The sequence below is a fragment of the Cupressus sempervirens genome, chromosome 5 (assembly GCF_028749045.1).
Source record: "Cupressus sempervirens isolate cs-2001-9-10 chromosome 5, ASM2874904v1, whole genome shotgun sequence".
In the NCBI taxonomy this organism is placed as follows: Eukaryota; Viridiplantae; Streptophyta; class Pinopsida; order Cupressales; family Cupressaceae; genus Cupressus; species Cupressus sempervirens.
In genome coordinates this window covers 683,916,561-683,932,577 of record NC_143122.1, presented here as the reverse complement: position 1 = coordinate 683,932,577, position 16,017 = coordinate 683,916,561, and the positions used below count along the sequence as shown (strand labels likewise).

Genomic DNA, 16,017 nt, shown 5'->3' with positions numbered 1-16,017 from the left:
TTACTTCTTAAAATGCAAAGATTCAGAAGAAATTTTGAAGAGATTTAAAGAATTCAAAACCTTAACTTAGAACTTATCAAGACATAAAATTAAAACTCTTGGGACTGATAATGAGGGCGAATACACCTCAGATTTGTTTAAAAGGTTCTATAAAAAAAAGGACTTAAGAGGGAGTATACCATTCCTTATAACCTGCAACAAAACGGGGTAGCAAAAAGGAAGAATAGAACAATTATAGAAGCCGCAAGAGCTATGATATTTGATCAAAATCTAGAATATTATCTTTGGGCAGAAGCCTCTTGTACTATTGTCTATATTCAAAACAGAAATCTTCACTCTTACCTTAGAGATAGAATCTTGAAGAAGTTTTTACTAAGGTTAAACCCAATATAAGTCATCTTAGGATTTTTGGGTGCCTAATTTATATACATGTTCCAAATGAAAAGAGAACTAAGTTAAAACCCTCTGGGAGGAAAGGTATTTTTGTAAGATATAGTGAAACATCTAAAGCATATAAGATTTTCATACCTGGTCAGAAAAATACTGAGCTTAGTAGGGATGTAATTTTGAAGAAGATTTAGCATTCAAAAGAGCCCTAAGTTCTAAAGAACCCTCTCCTTTACCTAGTTCTGAAAGAAATACTGAATTTGAGTCTCAGAAGGAGAACAGTGAAGAAATTGAAGATGAAATTCAAAATTTTAATCTTGAAGAAACTCAAAATTCTAAGAAAAGACCACTTTGGGCCATTAAGACAATAGAGGAAGCACAAAACTTCGCTGCACCATCCAAAATAGTCAGAGAAAGCAAAAGACCCAAATGATTTTTTAGTTATACAAAAAACATGAATAATTTGTTTAAATCAGAACCAACCAATGTTTCAGATGCTATTAAACATATAGCTTGTAAGGGTGCTATGACAAAAGAATACCAATCCATTATAAAGAATGATGTTTGGGAAATTGTTCCTAGACCTAAAGGAAAATTTGTTGTCTCTTCAAAGTGAAAATTTAAAATAAAGCATAGTACTGATGGTAGCATTGAAAAATATAAAGTCAAATTTGTAGCCAAGGGATTCTCTCAGAAAGAAGGGATTAACTATGAAGAAACCTTTGCTCCTGTTGCTAGATACACCTCTATAAGAGTAGTCCTAGCTATTGCAACATTGAAGGGATGGAAAGCACATTAGATGGATGTAAAATCAACATTCCTGAATGGAAAGATTACAAAAGAGGTATATTTGGAGCAACCTGAAGGATTTGAAACTCATGATCCTAAAGTTTTTGTTTGCAAGCTCAAGAAAGCTCTCTATGGGCTTAAACAGGCTCCAAGGGCTTGGTACGAAAGAATTGATAAGTATCTCACCAACTTAGGATTCTCCAAGAACGAAGTTGACCCAAATCTATATTATAAAAGAGATAAAGATGATATGGTAATTTTGATACTGTATGTTGATGATTTACTAATAACAAGTAACGATCATCTCATAGATCAATGCAAGAAAGCTCTAATTAGAGAATTTGAGATGAAAGATTTGGGATTTCTTCATTACTTCCTAGAACTGGAAGTAAGGCAGAATTCTGACAGCATTATACTTAATCAAGGGAAGTATAAATTAGATATCTTGAAGAGATTTGGAATGTGGAACTGCAAGTCTATGTCTTCTCCAATCGAGACTAATTTACATAAACTTAAAGAAGCGCCAGCGGAATCACCTTCCATAGATTCTACTCTCTACAAAGAGATGATTGGATCCCTTATGTACTTGGTAAATACAAGACCTGATATTTGCTATGTTGTTAACACCTTATGTCAGCTTATGTGTGAGCCAAAGGAGATTCACCTAGTTGCAGTCAAACACATTATGAGATACAAGGCATTCTTAACCTTGGGCTCAAATATGAGAAAATTGACTTGGATTTACATGGATTCACAGACTCAGATTGGGGTGGAAGTGTTAAGGATAGAAAAAATATTTCTAGATGTTGTTTTAGTTGAGGATCAGCAATGATATCATGGATATGTAGAACCAATCTTCAGTAGCACAAAGTTCCACAGAAGCCGAATACATTGCAGCAATGATGGCCTCTTGGGAAGCAGTTTGGCTTAGGAAGTTACTTGTGGGACTATTTGGTCAAGCCATCAATCCTACGATTATTCATTGTGATAATCAGAGTTCCATCAAGCTATTTGTGAATCCAATTTTTCATGACAAATCCAAGCGTATTGAAATTCCTTACCATTATGTAAGAGATATGGTAGACAGGAATACTATAAAATTAGAATACATTTGTACTGTAGATCAGACAACAAATATTCTTGCCAAACCTCTCTCTCGAGTGAAGATAGATCACTTCAAGAAAAGACTTAGTATGATTGAATTATGAAATATTATATTCTTTAAATTATTAATATAATAATTTTATTGTTAGGCTATTGACTGTTATGGGCTCCACCATCTGTATTCATTATCTAAGAGGTGACGATCTCTGAGATAATGAATACTTCTATAAAAGACATTATAAGAGATGACAATTTCTCAGATAATGTGTTGAACAGTAGAGAACTACTGTTAGATCTAGGTGAGTTCAAGATCATTTGACATGAACATTTCTATGCCTATGAATCACAACTTGGATAAAAGAAGAATTTATTCTTTAGACTTTATCCTGTGTTTTGGTAGATCTTAACTGAGGATCAAGTTGTGATATAGGATTTCTAGTACCTATGAGTCGCAACCTAGATAAATGAAGAATTTAATCATTCTTCGGATTTTATCCTGTATGTATTGCATTACATGCAAACTGACATCACTAGTATAAGTGGTAAGTAATATAACAAGATAATTATATGACGTAGTATCATGCATTTCATTATACCACTTGCTCAGAAGACTCAAATAGATATAGAGTATCACTCTATGCTTATTTATCGTAATTGATGATGCCAGATATGTTATCTCCCAGTATGATTATTAAGTTAAGAGAGAATGTTAAATTTCTAATATTGATATTCATACTGGTCTGAGTGTCCAGACCGCACATTACGCTTCTCTCCTTGTATACCATTCTAAGGCATTAAATACATTACACTTGGCAATAGGATGGGCGGCAATCCTTGGGAATAACCTTTTTATGCACTAACTATAACTTTAGTTATGTTAGTTAATACATTTGTTATCTCCTATTGAGCGTCGATTTCTATAAATGAAGTGTGGGCCGACCTAGAGAGGGTCATGTCCCTTTAAGGGACATGCCCTTAGGTCATAGTATAAGAGGTGAGTGTGATTGAAGTTTAAGGACACACAACATATTGAAGTCTGCTCCTTAAATCAATACTGCCCTAAGACAAATTGCAGAAAGTCTAAGCATTTCCAGAATTATATCATTTCATTCGATTGACTATTTATTGAAGATTATCTACAGCAGACCTAGAAAGGTACAATATAAGTTTGATTCACTTAAGAATTTGCAGAAACTTTACAAATGACACTGCCCCTTGATAAGAATCAACTCAATCAAAATGGGCCATAGTCCCAAAATAAAGATAATGATGGGATGAGTGAAAAATCATGTATGCCTTCAATACACAAAAAAATAAGAAAAAAGGCAGGACAGTGAAGGATCTAAAGGATAAAAAGAGTGAGACACCCTCTTTGGGTGTTGAACAATCCTTTGATTTCAAGGTCAAAAGGAAGGACGAAGACCTCTTCGATCTACCAATAGTAACAAAGAATCTAATGTCAAGAGAGACCCCTTCCTAAGGGTTACATGAGATTCTAAACTTCTTTGGAACACCCCTTGATAATGATGGAGCTAAAACTAGCAACATGGAACATAAGGAGATTGGAATCCCCGGATAGAAAATGCATCATCAGAAGATTCCTCAATATGAATAGGAAAATTGATGTATCTATGCTACAAGAAGTGAAAATGATCCATTTAATCATGACATCAACTTGAAATGCATATTGAGGGATGCCAAATGTTTTACCACCAAAAACATTAAAGAAAAAGGAGGTTCTATTATTCTTGTATATTGTACGTGGAAAGCCACGGTTGTTAGATGGAGCCATTCTCCTTGTAATAGAGTTGTGGGGGTCATCTTAAAAGATAATGATAAAGAATTTTGGGTTTGTTTAGTGTATACATCCAATGATTACAGAGAAAGGGTAGAAGTGTGGGAATGGATGTATCTTTTAGAGGACATTCCCTCTATAGTAGAGGGAGATTTTAATATGATCAAAGGGCCCCATGACAAACAAGGAGGCAATGGGTTTGAATGGAAGGGGGATGGGAAAAAGAGTGCATAATATGATCAAAAAATTAAACACTGTTAACCCCTTAGCAAGTGGGAAAGGGGATAATCAAGGCATCTAGTTTACTTGGTGTCACCATCAAAAAGATGGTAAGAGTATCTACAACAAGATGGACAAGTTCAATGTTCATAATCATTTTTCAGGTTTAGAAGGGATTGGTGAGGCAAAGCTCAGAGAAATCACATACACCCTTTCAGGCCATCATTCCAAAATCACATGTCTTCATTGAGTCATTCACAGATCAAGTTTTTCCAAAGAAAGATTATTTCACCCTAAATGTCAAGTTGTTGGAAAGATGATGCTATTAAAGAACTTCTCTGTATCATTAATCAGTACAACACATGGTCATGCACTCACAATAGATACACTGATAAGTGGACCTAAAACACGATAATCTAGATGGCTCTTCTTCAAATAGTAGCTAAGAAGCTAACAAAGGATGTTAGAGCTGAAGAACTGGATCTTCACAATAGATTGATGGTTGCAGAACGCTGTAATTAGAATAATCCACATGATCAAGATGCAAAAGAAGCAATTACATTTGCCAGAAACACTCTTAGAAAGATACAAAATGTCAAAATACAAGGGGCTAAGGTGAGAGCTAGGGCCAATTGGGTTTGTCATAGTGACAGAGGCTCGAAATTCTTCTTTCAGCATCTAAGAAGTAAAGAGAGATAATATTTCAGATGGAGGCTCTAATCTTAAAAACCAAAAAGAAATTCTCAAGGCCTTCTCCAAATTTTACTCTTCGTTTTTCTCCTCAAAACAAGGAGGTCGACATGAATTTAGCGAGAGAAAAGAACAATGCGATCATTCCAAAAATGGTAGGAGAGAAGGCTACCACTTTGACCAAGAATATCTTGGGAAAAATCGCTTCTTCTATTAGAGCTCTAAGTAGTGAAAAGGCCCCAGGGCCTGGTGGGCTCCTTGCTGAATTCTATAAATGTAACACTAACTGGATTGAAAAGGAGCTCAATCAAGTGTCTAGTTAGGCAATCTCAAATAATTTGTTGGTAGAGATATCAATGATGGAATTATCAAGCTTATCCCCAAAGATAGGGACAAAATTCATAAAATAATGGAGGTCAATTACCCTCCTCAATGTTTCTTATAAAATCTTGGCAAAGATTCTAGCCAAAAGACTTGAAGAGCTACTACCTAAAATCATCCATCCCACTCGGACCAGATTTCTTAAAGGAAGATATATACTTGAAAACTTGCTCACATGTTGGGAGGCTCTAGATTAGACTAAAGCCTAAGGGAAAGAGGTATGAATGTTGTTGATTGACTATGAGATAGCTTATGACAGGATTAAATGGATTTTTATATAGTTACTGATGGAAAGCTCAGGATTCCCCAGTCAATTCTAGATAATGGTAAAGGTTTTAATAGCAGAAGTCAATCCTAGAGTTGAAGAAGCGATTGTAGGTTAGAAGGGATAGTCCCATCTACATCTATAAGACAAGGTTTTCCATTAGTACCCACAATATTTGTCATTTCTGCAAATCCCTTGCTTTATCTACTAAGTGATAATTCTATCTCTCCAACAGTTAAAGGCATAACCCTTCCCGATGAGGATGATCTCAGTAATGTACAGTTTGCTCATGATATAGTTATTCCAGTTGAATGCAATGACAAATTAGTGGGAAAACTTCAGTTGTTTTGTAAAGCCTCTGACAGTAACCTTTCACTACTAAAATCTATAATGTTAGCGTGGAATGACTCCCTACCTGAATGGTTCAAAAAATACCAAACTGCATTGGGGAGGCCAGTCCCCAGGTTGGATACCTAGGCATACCATTTGCAATTCCAGCAAACTTAAGAAATATGTGGGAATGAATACGGTGAAAGATTGATTAAATAATTAAAACTTTGGGACTGCCAATACCTTTCATTAGCTAGAAGGGTTCAGGCTTGTCAAAAGATTCTCTTTGCATATAACATCTATTATGCTTCAACCTGGTTATTCTCTCGATATCAATCTGTTGGGAAAGGTCCATTATGTGAAATCTTCTTTACGAATTGAAACCACTTGCTCAATTTCAAGGTTGCTTAGGTATAAGTTGGACAATCAAAGGAATCAGATGGTTAAAAGATATTATTCATGATGGGAACTTAATTGGGTGGAAAGAATTGAAATTACATGTCCATATTCCCCAAACCCCAATAGAGAACCTACTCTATCCTCAAATATGCTTGTAAGACACTCAAACAGCCTAGACAATGTACCCCTCATGATGAGGGTTTTCTTTCCTTTGGATAAATGAAATACATCTATTCCCTCCTAACAAATAATAATGACATTCTCTACTTACCAGCACTTGTTGGGAGGGTGATCTTGAACTTGAATGTTGGAAAAAACAAATTGACTCCATCTAGTATAGATTGGTGGAGCCCGTGGAAAAATGCTTCCTATGCATACTTATTCTTCGTAGACTCACTATAAAAAAGCTTATAGGAGACTTCAATGTCCACAACTTATGTTGAGTTCCTGAAATTTTGAAGCACTTATTTTTTTAATGTATTTTTGCTACAGAAATCTGGAACCTTTGTGAGCCTTCCATCAGTGGTAATATCAATATTCTTGGGCTGCTTGTTCATCACGTCTTGAGCCTTTGGAAAACATGCACAATTTTGTTGTCTTGTCTTTCTATGGGAATTCTCTGGATTATTTGGAAATATAGGAACGAAAACTTATTTAATGTAAAAGTAGATCTCTTGCTCAGTCTCAAAGGATGCTAGTCATGTATAATATTGAAATGCAAGTACCTGCCACAATCAAATTGAACAAAAAGAAATTCAAGATGGTCAGATATGGGAGATGGGTGATATCCCATGGCCATACTTGGGTCATTCACACAAAGGATAGATCTCACCTCAAGATTGCCCTAGAGAACTTTTTGGAAGAACTAAACAATCTCAGAGAAAGATAAAGAGAAAGTGGAGGAACCTATGGAAGCCATCCCCAAGAGTTGCCATCCCACCAGCACCTCCGTAGGTAACTAAAGCAAAAAGGATCTTGCATCCATATGCTCAAATGCTATGAGAGGATAGAGTTATTAGTTGGATAGATGGTCACCTCTAATAGGTGGCTTGGGAGGGATAGGATCGGCAATGAATAACATCTTTGATGTCATATTGTATTTTTTTAATATACTCATACATTTACAACATTATGATGACAAAGAGTAGGCCTCTAGCTTCTCCTTTTGTATTAAATAGTCTTTTGATTATGCTAATCATGAGCATAGATTGATATTTGGTGTTGTCATATAAGAATTTGATGGACAATTTATTATGTAATTTTGAAATAACTATGCAAAAAAATGTTAAAAAGGTGTAAAATTGCTGGAAAAATAAAACCCTAGAAAAAATTGACAAATTGACAAATCCTTCATAAATAGGGTTGACTCCAAGACACAAACCAAGTGGAATTAATGTGGAGACAATTTTTCATTTTGTCCCATTTTCTTTCCAACCTTTGGCAAACCCTAAAAAGAAGCAAAAGAAGCAATGGTGGACATCAACCAAATTTGAAAGGGCCTCAATCATCCTAAACTATGAGAGGCATGTGAGATATTGTTGAAGAAAATAATAAATTAGTGTTAAAGAAAATAACGAATTTCCTCTAAATCACGGCTTTAATATGACCCGACCTCTACCCTCACCTCACCCCATGGATTCTAATGCGAACCAATATATAATTAATAATATACACTAAATTTAAAATTATAAGTGTAATGCACTGTTATAAATGATCCCTAGTTTATTACTATTATATAGTTTCAAAATTCCTATTGTTGTTGACTATGAATATAGATTAGACATGCACGTGTTTTTTCAAAACTGAAATCAGGTCCGCGAGCTTATGGTGCAAATTTAGATGGATTCAATTTTTAGGTGTGCCAATTGAGTCTTTGTTGGTTTCAATATAATTTGATTTTAAATGTTGAAGTTTTTTTTTAAATTATAATATAATACACAAACTTCAAAAAAGAAAAATTAAAAAACTAAAATATATTATTGTTAAATATGAAGTTTAAATTTAATTATTCAAGAAAAAATTATTGACCTCTAATAAATTATTTATCAAATTAGTTATGTTGTACTATAGTTCAATTTTTTATTGTATAGAGTTTAATAAAAAAATTACAAAAGGTTTAATTGGATATGATTAATATTACTGTGTATTTAAATATTATGTTTATAAAAATAGCTAAAATTCAAAAGATATTACATATAAATAGCTTTTAAAGAAATAATTACTATTAATAGATTAATTCATTATGGCATTAAAAATTAAAGAAATTATTAGTAAAACTTAATAAAAACATTCTTAATATTTTTCCTAAATGTATAAAAAGTTTGTGGAGTTAATATTATTTAATTGAAATTTTAATTTAAAGATAGATATAATTAATATTACTTTAATTATTATCAAAGAAGCTCCAATCGTCTAGAATAATAATACCAAATATAATAATTATATAATAATAATAATATATTTAAAAATTTGAATGATGAATATATCAACTAAATTCTTGTCTTATGTAATAAAAAACTAAAGTGTTATTTAAATTGTTTGGCCTAAACCTTACCAATAATCTCGTTTTCCTGATAGGTGATTGCACGTTCACTTGTAAGCAGGGTAACCATAGGCAATGGTAGCATGCTTGCCTTACGTGGGAAAATTATTTGGTTTTAATGTGACACGCAACATCTTTGACAAATATTTAAAATTTTAAGACGCTTATCAAATATTTAATACATTCTTTTTCTGTTTTTTTCATTCCAAAAAATACGATTTAAGCCCAGGAAAGGAAATTGGCCTCCGGCCAATGAGAATTCAGAAATTAAAATGTTTGCAAATCAATTAAAAAATACCATGTCTAAAACCTTAGTTGAACGATATATTTTTGCGTGGAAAAAATTAATTCAGTCGAGAGGGGGGCTAATGGGAACATTAGTTCCTCTGCTGCCTTATATAAAGGCAGGGACTAATAAATTAGTAATTAAAATAATGTGAAATTTATAAAGTATACATTCAATTATATTATATTATATAAAGAAACTACTTAATAATAATAAACTATGGGGGTAAAAAGTGTGTGTGTGTGTATATATCTATATAGAAACTACTTAATAATAATAAACTATGGGGGTAAAGTGTGTGTGTATATGTATATCTATCTATCTACCTATCTATGGATATACATATTAGTAGTTGCAAACTAGATATTGCCAAAAACAATGGCTTGCTCATCTTTTACATTGACTAAACAAATAGCTTTTTGTAAAATTCTACCCCATATAAAGGACTTACCAAAAGCCATTTGGGTCTGTTTGGCAGCGGGAATATGAGTGGAATAGGCATATGTAAATTTTTAAAATATCAAATTCTCTGTTTGGGTGCACCAAATCAGAATTGTGAATAGGAATACATATTCCAATTTTGGCCCAAAAATGAGCATTTGCAATTTCACCTAAATAGGTGGAATTAGAATACATATTCCTATTCCTATTTTATTTATTTTAGAAAACATAAATTTTTGGATCCATGAATTCCCCATCAAATTCTGCCTGAACCAAACAAGAATAGTAATACGTATTCTTATTTTCTATTCTAGAATAACAATTCCAGAATACATATTCCTATTCCCATATTATTATTCCTGCAGCCAAACGGGTCCTTATGGAATATACAGCATTGCAATTGTGGACTATGATTTAATAAGCTTTCCCAAATATTGAATTAACCCTACAAAATGTGTTTCCTCAATCACAATGAAAGTCTTGGATCACTTCAAAATAGCCTCCTCTTTAAACAAAATACAAACAGTTGCTAGATTGCTGTCTGATAAATTTTGATCTAAGTTACTTGAAATGGACAGCTAGTATTTGATCTCAGACTTAGACTACTATTTGGTCCTGCCCTCTTAAAAAGCCTGATCAATTTTTATCAAGTTACTTCATAGACCACTAATATTTCATTTCAGACTTACACAGCTAATTGGTGACTGCCCTCTTAAAATATATACTGAATATTTGCTCATGTAATCAGCAATATGAATATAAATGACAAAATCTATTTTCTACAATTAATTCTGCTCTCAGTTACTTCATAGACTGGGCCAATATTTGATCTCAGCCTTAGGCAACTATTTTCTGATTGCCCTCCTAAAATGTTAACTTTACTATGCAACCAGAAATATGAATATAAATTACAAAATCTATTTTCTACAATTCAAGAGTTGAAATCTATTTTGCTTGCCCTGTATATCTCTATGTTGTGGAAGTGCCCTTAGGTTTTCTATAAAAAAACAAATTATTCTTTTCCTACAATTATTTACATTTTTTCGAAAATCCAATTTCTTCTTACCTTTTTCCCATTTTCAAAAAGCTCTTATACTTTTGATTTGACAACTTTTTCACCAAAGAATTTTCCTCCTATGTTGTAAGCAATGCACACATATCAACAATCAAGCCCTCAAAATCTAAGGGTCACTGGTATAACTGTAAGTTGAATCATAATTCAATGGAGTCCCTTTGTATGATCAGACTTAAAAGGTGTGCACTTTATAGGAGCAAGCCAAGAAATATTTTAGCTGAGACAGAAACTATGGTTTTTATGTCATATTCAACATGGCTTTGAAAAATGAATGATGCTGCCAAAATTGACTTACGTTCTTAGCACTTCCTTGAGGAAAGGAAAATATCTCTGCAGTCGATCCAGTTGTGAAAGGCCTTGTACAAATGTGACAGGAATAAGGAATACAAATGAAAGAGCAATAGATCCCAAACGAACCACAATTTTACGAAACCATAACTGTCTACATGGTATAGAAAGGTTTGACCAATAAACATCTTCAGGCTCGGGTGCCAACTCTGTCATCCACAACATAGGATTTGATGATTGACGAATCTGTGCAGCAACAGTTGCACTAATTCGTGACTTAAAGGAAACAAATGCAGCTGGAAGTTCCTGCAGTCAAACAGTGGTAACATCAAAAAGAATTACATAACTTTCAGAAGAAATATTGTTGTATGCTGGCTAGAAATTTGAAACGAAGAAAAAACCTTAGCTTAAGCATTCAAATTTCAAAGACCTGAGTTTCTATCATGACATACAAAAAACATTTAAAAGCAAACCTTTCACATCATATTCCTAGTAAAATGTTCAATACTGACATAATCAAATTTTAATTCATATTAAAAGGAAAATCATGCTTGTACATTCAAATATTTACCAACAAGAATAAAACGATGGATCAGCAAAATTGTTCTTGTTTCAAACATAAACCTTCTGTTGCTAGGCAAGTGCTACGATCACTAGTGCACTAATATTGGAAGAACATGCCATTATTATGTCTATTTTTGATAGTTGTGCTGTGTGTAGAGTTTATAGATGGGCCATGGGATTGATCAAATGCATTTAAAGAAGATCACAGCTAAAATATCCAAAATTCAACGTCAGTGTAAAATAAGGAGTTGACATGAACTTAGGAGACAATTTTGAGTCAATGTGAGCATTAATGGCTTCTATCCCAGTTACTACCTCTCCCTAGAGCTAGCATGTGAATTGGAGCTGTTTGGAAGGGGTCACGAGAGCTACAGGGCTGTTTGGACTCTGGAGTCTATAGGCAGTTTTGAAATATTTCACCTTCCAAAGTCCCAGAGTATTGAGAGTTTCTTGGACAAACAATATCAAATGTTCTAATCTTCTATTAAGAGGTTGGAAAGCAAACATCTATATCTCTATATTTTTTGAGCAGCACGTTATGTGAAATGAAAGACAACTATTTGACATTTATCTTCTGTCAATTCATGAATGTTGAAACTAAGATTCAGTAAAAAATGTGGCTTCTAATAAAAGGGTGATCTCAAAACCTTAGCCACACTGTTCCAAATAATCACAATAACAAAATTCAAAATGAATCACATGCAAACTGTTAGATAAAGTGCCTTCATAGTTAAACTGCAAAAAAGAAATGGAAAATTGATGCAATATTTCTGGAAAGTTCATTGCACTGGCATCAATGTCTGTAATTCAAAAAACATCAGTAGTTCTTCAGCAATGGTTTAAATAGGTAGACTCGTCTCTCTTAGAGAAAATCAAATTAAACTACATAAATATCTTAGAGCAGGTCAGATGACATGATAAGAACTATCCAAAAATGCCTACAAAAAGAAGAGGGAAATGAGGTGGTATAAAGGGAGAGATCGCTAAAACTGTTATACTAGAGATTACCAAATGATTTTGAAAATCATGTTTCTTTTCAAGATTTTTTGGGAATAACAGAAGGAAATCAAGCCAATTGGAGCAGTATTAATGTCTTTGATTGAAAAATTTAAATGGGTAGATTCCCTCTCTCATTAAAATCAAAATACACTACTAAACACTCTTAGAGTCAGTCAAAATAACATGATAAGAACTCTCCAAAACTGCCTACAAAAGGAAGAGGATGACAAGGTGGTAACAAAAAGAGAGGGCACTAAAACTGAAAGTACCAGAGATTATTAAATGATTTTGAAAATCAAGTTTCCTTACATGATATTTCGGAATTATCAGACAAGGAAATCCAAGAAAGATGATGCAATTGTAATGTCCCCATGTTAGCAGTTGACCAAGTGTGTGTGCGTTAGCCTTGTTCTACATGGTCCCGAGGGCTAACGAAGGGTTTAATGGGATCCTGGAGTGTTTTGGCCTAGTCATTTCCAGTTTGGGTCAAAACGAAGTTGATTTACTCAGTTTCAGGCATACTTACTATTTTTAGTAAGTCGACAGGACACAGTGCAGGTCAATTTTGGTGATTGGATTTGATACTCCTCGGTGAGAGCTTTCCGATGAACTATCACTCGCATTATTCGGAGTTCGATTGCTAATATATTTTAATCCCAGAAGTTTTATTAAAGTAACGTCTAATTTAATTGTAAAATATTAAAGTGTTACTTTAATATTTATTTTATGGGGATGTGTAACCAAGGGAGACATAAGGGGTATTTTAATATATGTTTTATATACTACACATCTTTTATCTCACATTGCCCATATGAGTTGAGCGGACCCTTGGAAATAGAATAAAAGGAAGCATTTGTGGCTTCATTAGCCAGGTTGAATATGAGAAGAAATTGGTGTATGAGTTGTAGCTCCGTTCTTGGCAATTGAGGACGTTTCTCCTCTCTTGTAACATTCTAGACGTCATTCCCTTGGGGTTTGGCCTTTGGAATTCTTTGTTATCGGCTTCATTATCAGGCAGTTTAGTTGCATTTTCAGCTACAGGCAGATTTGGTAATTTGCTCATATCTTCTTCACTACTTGTCCGACGCTTATGCCGCTTTGAGGGAATGATATTACGAAGGTAGCTGACTGATTGAAGGACAAAGTACTGTAGCAGCAAGTTCAAAAGCATGGGCTGGAGTATTATATCAATAATGCTGAAGTAATTAGTGAGTTGATAAATCTGCCATGTATTTGGTTTTATGAATTCTGAAAATAACATTTTATTGGCAGCAGTTCATTTCCACTTTGCATATTATTGTAGTTTCTTTCTTGTTTATGTTGTATGATACCAATTCCATGCACAAAACACAACAAACAAATAAACTTTTGATTTCCGGAGTTATAAGGGGTTTAAAACATTAAACGGAGAAACAAGAGGTTGAATGCAAACTGTTTGACATAATTCCTTTCAGCAATTTGGTTTAGTTTTTGGGACATTCAGGGGTGCCCATTACAATGGTATCAGAGCTATAAGTCCTGCCATCCTGTGGAGGTCTTATAGGGAATTTGGAACAGCCGGATAGAGGGAAAAGTGTTTGACGAAATGTCAAAACACTAAAATCAGAAATAAATAAAAAATACAGGCTAAGCATTTATGTTTGAGCATGCGACAGGGGCCTTATAATTTTCGCGATACCAGAGCAAGACAAAATAGGATTTCAGATTTGCAAAGCAAACAGTCTAGTACATCTGTGCAAGGGGACATTAAATCCAGCCATACAGACACAGAGGAGATATTCTTTGGTCAAGACAACAATATGGGATATCGAGATGACAGGAATACAGGATTAGGCGGAGGCGGGATTGCCGGTCCAAATCAGGGGAAGGTAATGTTCAGACAGTTACTGGATACATTAGAGCAGGGGTAGCATATGCAGCAGGAGCAGAATAGGCGAATGGACATGATGTTGCAGCTCATGGCTAGACAGATGGGTGTCAATATTAATCCAAGTGATGCCAACAACAGAAACAATAACAATGAGGGAAACAATAACCATGGAGGCCAAGGCAACAACAATGGTCTTGAGAATAACATTAATGGTAATAATGGACACGGCAACAATGGGAATGAGGCTGATAACTTCAGACACGTTGCACGCCTGGCGCAGACTACGAGCTCGAGACCCCTTCTACCCACCTTCCCACCCAGAGATTCGGTTCAACCAGTAAACAAACCACAGATTACCGAGTTATAGGATCAGTTCAGGAGGGACTGGGAGGCTAGTGGACCAGAGTTTCAGGCGGATATTTCCCTCAGAGATTATATGGACTTGAGGATGAGACACATGCCTAGAGCAAGAGGGAGGAATCAAAACTTTGAGCTGAGAAAGAAAGTTGGAAAACTTTCTTTACCTTAATATGATGCTTCAGGGAAGATGACTGCACAAGCTTGGGTGCAGAAGGTAGATACATACTTGCAGCTAAATCCTATGCCTGAGGAGAAGGCTATCAAGTATGCAGCTATGCACTTGGATGGCGTTGCACATGAATGGTGGCATCATGGCATGGTGACTTTGGGGCATAATCAGATTACATCCTATGAGGAATTCACCGAAACATTGATTGAGAGATTTGACACTAGGGATCCTGAGTTACATTTCAAGAAGCTAGCACAGTTAAAACAGTCAGATTATGTGGATGCTTACATTGCCGAGTTTCAGCGCTTGTCTGTACTTGTTACTGATATCTCTCCTAGGAGATTGGTGGTGTTATTTTGTGATGGTCTTGCTGATCCATTACGAGGTTGGGTGAAGGGACATGATCCACTCACCTTAGCCGAAGCAACTAAAAAGGCACGAGATTTAGCCCCTTCGGTATACAAAGGAAAAAACCATTCAAAAGATTCTTCCTACCGCAAGGACAAAGACAAAAAACCGTTTCAGAAAGAGTATAGCAAACCCAAAGAAGGATCAAAAGGACTAGACAATGAAACCTTGAATGAACTTCTAAAGAAGAAGCTGTGCTTCCATTGTAGAGAGCCTTGGGACTTATCTCATAAATGTTCTCTCAAGGCTAAGGCAAATCAAATGGAGTATCTTTCAGCAGAAGAGTCAGAGTCAGAGGGGGAGGATCAGCACTCCGATTCAGATGAGGGTAACACTATAGAGGAGAGCAGCATTCCTAAGGATGATAGATCGTTGGCACGCTTGACAGGGGCCCAAAAGGCAATCACATTTAAGGTCAGGGGTACTATCCAAGGGCAGAAAGTGATATCTCTTATTGACACTAGGGCTACACATAACTTCATAGATGCACAGTTGGTAGCCAGGAGAGGGTTACAGACAGAGGAGCATGATGGGTTTAAAGTCATGGTGGCTAACGGTGATAAATTATTATGCACTCGGAAGATATCTAATCTTTGCATCAAGTTTGGAGATGGCTACGAGTTGGAGGATGAGTTCTATGTTGTGGACATGGGAGA

At 34.9% G+C, this 16,017-nt stretch overlaps 1 protein-coding gene across 3 annotated transcripts in view; it reads right to left on the bottom strand.

The window, feature by feature from the left end:
- LOC149557795 (hyperosmolality-gated Ca2+ permeable channel 2.1-like) overlaps positions 1 to 16,017 on the bottom strand; it is a 177,095-nt gene that overhangs the window by 58,335 nt on the left and 102,743 nt on the right. For all 3 annotated transcript variants that reach the window (XM_089832288.1, XM_089832290.1, XM_089832289.1), the window contains exon 7: positions 10,999 to 11,297. In XM_089832288.1, coding sequence (XP_089688414.1) covers positions 10,999 to 11,297 — 299 coding nt within the window. The remainder of the gene's footprint in view (positions 1 to 10,998; positions 11,298 to 16,017) is intronic.